Consider the following 4,562-nt stretch of genomic DNA (forward strand, 5'->3'; position numbering starts at 1 on the left):
GGCCGCGGCCGCCTCGAGGGCTCCGTCCGTTTATTCAGCCATTGCTACCAAAATAACGTACACAGCGCTGCTCCCTTCCCGCCCCCCGCAATCCCGGCGCCGGGCAGGGCTGGACGCGCCCCAGCGCTGCTGCCGTGTGGGTCTATGGCGCCCGCGGGCTGCGCTGCACCGTTCTGGGGCAGCAATCCGGGAAGGAAGAGCCAAACCCTGCCCTGGCAGCCCGGGACCCGCCGGCGCTTCCTGCACTGCCCAGCGCAGGGCCCCGCATCATCCCGGCCCCCGGCCCCGTTAACCAGCGGCCCTTTTCACGGTGCCCGCCGCCCCCGGGCAGCGGTGCCGCCTCAGCGCCGCCCTGGCTGGCGGAGGGACCCCGGGGGGAGCCCAGCTCAGGGGCTTCCAGCAGCAGCTCCCAGCGCCCTGCTGCACTGTGGGGAAGGGCTGCAGGGCTCCAGCCGCCTCCTGATTTCATCTGCCAGCTTCTCTCGGGGGATATCCACCTGCAAAGGGAACAGCAAGGAACGGGTAGCAGTGCAGCCGAGCAGGAGACCGTCTCCTCTTGGCCGCTCCCAAGGTCTAACGGGACCCACTACTGGGGATCCCAACCTTCTGTATGGGTTAGGCTGTCCAAGAGGGACAGTGAAGGGCTCAGTGCTGCACTCCTCGTGAGGGGACAAAACTACATAAGGCTGCTAAGCAGAGCACGCTTTGATCCAGCCCCGAGGGTTTGCTGGGGATCCCAAAGCACTTTGTGGTGAGGCTTTTCTGGACAGATCTATACAGAAAAGATTGGTGATGCCGCTATCAAAAGGAGCACCACGTACAAGGGAAAGGCTGGAGTCTTTCGGTGACCATTCCTAAGTTTTGGAAGCACTTTTGAATCCTGGTGTAAAAGGTTATTCTCACCTCTTCTCTTGTTGTGACAACTCGCAGTTTGACAACTCCATCTGTCAACTCTTGCTCTCCTATGATGGCTACAAGGGGAATCCCTGTGTCCTCACAGTACTGCAGCTGTTTCAGCAGTTTAGGGTCCTTCTTGTAGAGCATCTCTGCCTACAAAGGAGCAGAGCAGGTGGTTTGAATCACTAATGCAAAATTTGCTCTGACAGATCACAGAGCAAAACAGCCAGCACTGAAGCCTACAGAAAACTGCCTCATTACTCCTGCAACAAGTGTTTGCCTGTGGCGCCCACAACTGCCTTCCCTCTCTGTCTGCTGGATCTGCCAGGCCCAGATCTGAACAGACAGCTAGAGAGAGTGACCCCCTGGTCCTGTTACTGCAGTTAATGGAACAGGGTCAATCTAACCTCTTTGCTTTACCTTGATACCTGCATCCCACAGCTCAGAGATGAGTTTCAGTCTTGCTCCAAGTAAGTGTTTGTGCGGCGTAGCCACCAGCACTTGCGTCTCAGTCGTACGAACCTTCTCCCCAGAGGCCTGCAAGGACAGACACACTTGTGACTCTCATACATCTCTCATGGGAGACGTTGAGCGAGTTGGGCCTGTTTAGCTTGGAGAAGGCGGAGGTGGGATCTGGTTAACATGTATAAGTACGTGAAGGCAGAATGTAGGGAGGAATGGCCCAAGATCTCAGTGGTGGCCAGTGACAGGACAAGGGGTAACGGGTACAAATTGAAAGACAGCAAGTTCCATCTCCATGTGAGGAGGAACTTCTTGACAGTGAGAGTGCCAGAGCCCTGGCACAGGCTGCCCAGGGAGGTTGTGGAGTCTCCTTCTCTGGAGGTCTTCAAAACCCACCTGGATGCCGCCCTGTGCCACATGCTCTGGGTGTCCCTGCTGGAGCCACAGGGGTTGGACTAGATGATCTCGAGAGGTCCCTTCCAACCTTAACCATTCTGTGACCGGCTTTGGGGGAACCCGCAGCTCTGCACAGCGGCTCACAGCCACCACCCCACCTCATCTCAGACCTCATGCTGCCTCACTGACTCAAGTGCATTTAAAAGCAGGTTATCATTGCACAGTGAAACTCACCAAGCACAGGCAACCTTTCAGAAGCCAAGAGGGTCCCCAGTTAAGACAGCCTGGGGAAGTTCAATGAGCCCCGCAGTGAGTTTGCATGCTGACAGACTACTGTGAGCTGCTGTTTCTGTGGGACCTTGGCCCTCCTCCTTCCCAGATGGGACTTGGACAACTTTCCAACGTTTCTTCTGCTTCTTCATGTACAAACACATCGCCTTGGCCTCATTTACCATCATTCATGAGCTCAGAACTAAATGCAAAGTGATTACTTTCCCCATGGCTTTTTTCTGGCACTCATTACAAAGCAAGTTTCACAGCTGTTACTGAAATTATAATTTCACAACCCCTAGGGGAAAAGGGGAGAGACAGAAGTGTCTCTCTTTTCACACGGGAGAGACAAGAGTGAAGTGACTGGGGCCAAGCTGTGAAGGAATCAAAAGTCAGAATCAGAACTCAGGGCCCCTCTCGGAGGCTTCTTGACAGTCTGCTAATAAAATGTCTGTCTTGAGATGCCAACAACGGCCACGTAGGAGGCTGCAGGAGGGAGGAGGAAAGGACTCTGTCCTTCATAGCGATATCTGGATTAATATCCTCCTCTCAAAGGCCCTTTCTTGGACACTATGGAGGTGTTTTCTATCACATATAACAAACACTGGCTGCTGCCAAGAGCTCTCATGTAAAACACTGCCTGCCACACTTACCTTCACCCTTTGCTCCATGATGGAGAAGATGCGCTCGATCCCAATGCTGACTCCCACACAGGGCACTTTCCGTCCCTTGGGATCAAACATCCCCACCAAGCCATCATAGCGGCCACCTCCAGCCACGCTCCCAACGCTGACCGGCTCCTCCACGTGCTCATTCTCCTGCTGCACCAGCACGGCCTCAAAGATCACCCCTGTGTAATAGTCCAGGCCGCGCGCCAGGCTCAGGTCAAAGCAGATCTGCAGGACACAGAATCTCATCAGCGGCTGCAGCCGGAGAGCCCAGGGCTCCCTCCTGCCTCCAGCCTCACCTGCCTCGTGATGCCAAACAGCGTCAGGTACTCGAAGAGCAGCTTCATGTCCCCCAGCCCCTCCTTGGCCAGCTTGTTCTGAGACAGCGTTGGGTCCTGCAGGAGCTGCTCGATGAGGTCCAGGCCACCTGCGGGCACAGGGCACACGCGGGCTCTGCTGAAGGCCCCGCCAGCCCCACGGGCTCCTTCGCAGCCTCCCTCCCCTCCTGGGCTGCTCAGGGACAGAGGCCGGCACAGACAGCGACAGTGACGGAGCAGGCTGCGGGGCGGCTTTGCGGGAGAAGGGATCCAGCCCCGAGTGCTCACCATGGAGCCGCACGTATTCCCCAATGCGATCCGCAGCCTCAGGAGAGAGCCCCTTCTCCCCCACCATCTCGCTCCTCACGTCCTCCCACGGCATCTGTGGGAGAGACAGGGACACCCATCACTGCAGGCCACCCTCCTCCGTGGTCTCCACCAGGCCATGGAGTCCGGGCACATGTGGAAGGAGAGCAGATGCTTCAGAGCCAGCACTTTCACCAGTGATCTGCATCCGTGTCACGGGAATCCTGCACAGAAATCCCAGGCAACGCCAGGAGTGATTCTTGGCCGCTGCTCCCAGCCCTAGAGTGCTCAGAATCTCTTATGAACATTAATGAGTTAAGTGCTGTGATACTTCAGAAGGACATTTTTCTTTCTCCTGCCCAGCCTGGACACCCAAACCCTAAAACTGCGGGTGAAATGACCTACCCAAAGAGTAGCATATTCATTTTGCAACTTGAGGGCTGCTTCCAGGGCCTTGCTACTATCCCATGCAGCCCTGGAGGCAGGTAGGCGAGCCCCCAGAGCCCCCTTACCTTGTCCAGCTTGTCCACAGAAGAGCACGTGGATAGGAACTTGCTCTCGGGGACGCCACAGCTGGCAAACACGGCATGCAAAATGCGTCGGTCGTTGACCTAGGTGGAGCAAGGAAGCTGGTCACTCTAGCAGTGATCACCTCATGGCAGCTTCTCCCTGCCCCTGCCCAGGAGGTGCTGGAAGATAAAGCTCTTGGAATTTCTTTACACCTTTCCAGTGGTTTCCGAGACCAGCCGCATGCTGGAAAAGGGGATGGGAGGGAAGACACACATGAAAGCCCCGTGGCTCTTGTCCCACCTTAATGAGAAAGTCTCCAAGCTTCAATTCACTCAGGATCTCATGCACTATTTTCAGGCATTCAGCATCAGGAATCATTGGGTCAAAGTGGCCAGCAATGTCAAAGTCCTGGGGTACAAGGGAAAACAGAGAAATTCCTGGCATAGGCTTCTGAAATTCAGACCATCTTCCATCATCCACAACATGAGGACCACTGTGTGGTGCAGCTGCAGAGCTCAAGCGGGCACAAACCACAGAACTGGCAGAAATCACCAGCCCTCCCGCCATTTCCAGCTCCCTCTCCCCGCGTTCCTGGCTGGAACGAGCCCGGCGTCTCTCGCGTGGTAGCTGCAACACTCACGCACTGGTAGAACTCCCTGTAGCGGCCACGGCTCGTGGCCGGGCTGTCCCTCCTGTAGACCTTGGCGATGTGGTAGCGCTTCATGGTGGAGATCTT

At 56.2% G+C, this 4,562-nt stretch overlaps 1 protein-coding gene across 1 annotated transcript; it reads right to left on the bottom strand.

Annotated features, from left to right (window-relative positions):
• Positions 1-374: 374 nt before the first annotated feature.
• Positions 375-4,433, bottom strand: LOC112944313 (histidine--tRNA ligase, cytoplasmic-like). The gene is made up of 8 exons (XM_026035712.1): positions 4,127-4,433; positions 3,829-3,927; positions 3,299-3,392; positions 2,993-3,120; positions 2,679-2,921; positions 1,318-1,434; positions 904-1,050; positions 375-497 (listed from the first exon to the last, which is right to left on the bottom strand). The coding sequence occupies exons 1-8, from the start codon at positions 4,391-4,393 to the stop codon at positions 387-389; spliced, it is 1,206 nt and encodes a 401-aa protein (XP_025891497.1). The 5' UTR covers positions 4,394-4,433; the 3' UTR covers positions 375-386.
• Between the last annotated feature and the right edge of the window lie 129 nt (positions 4,434-4,562).

This window comes from Nothoprocta perdicaria, unplaced genomic scaffold, assembly GCF_003342845.1.
Source record: "Nothoprocta perdicaria isolate Ctin4 unplaced genomic scaffold, notPer1 scaffold_166, whole genome shotgun sequence".
NCBI lineage: Eukaryota > Metazoa > Chordata > Aves > Tinamiformes > Tinamidae > Nothoprocta > Nothoprocta perdicaria.

Excerpts from the sequence above, each read along its gene's own strand:
- LOC112944313 (XM_026035712.1), bottom strand. The coding sequence starts at position 4,393 with ATGGCGGGAGGGCTGGTGATTTCTGCCAGTTCTGTGGTTTGTGCCCGC. Across the intron at positions 2,922-2,992 it reads TGTTTGGCATCACGAGGCAG|ATCTGCTTTGACCTGAGCCT; the intron begins GTGAGGCTGGAG and ends TGTGTCCTGCAG. Across the intron at positions 498-903 it reads TTGTCACAACAAGAGAAGAG|GTGGATATCCCCCGAGAGAA; the intron begins GTGAGAATAACC and ends TTCCCTTTGCAG.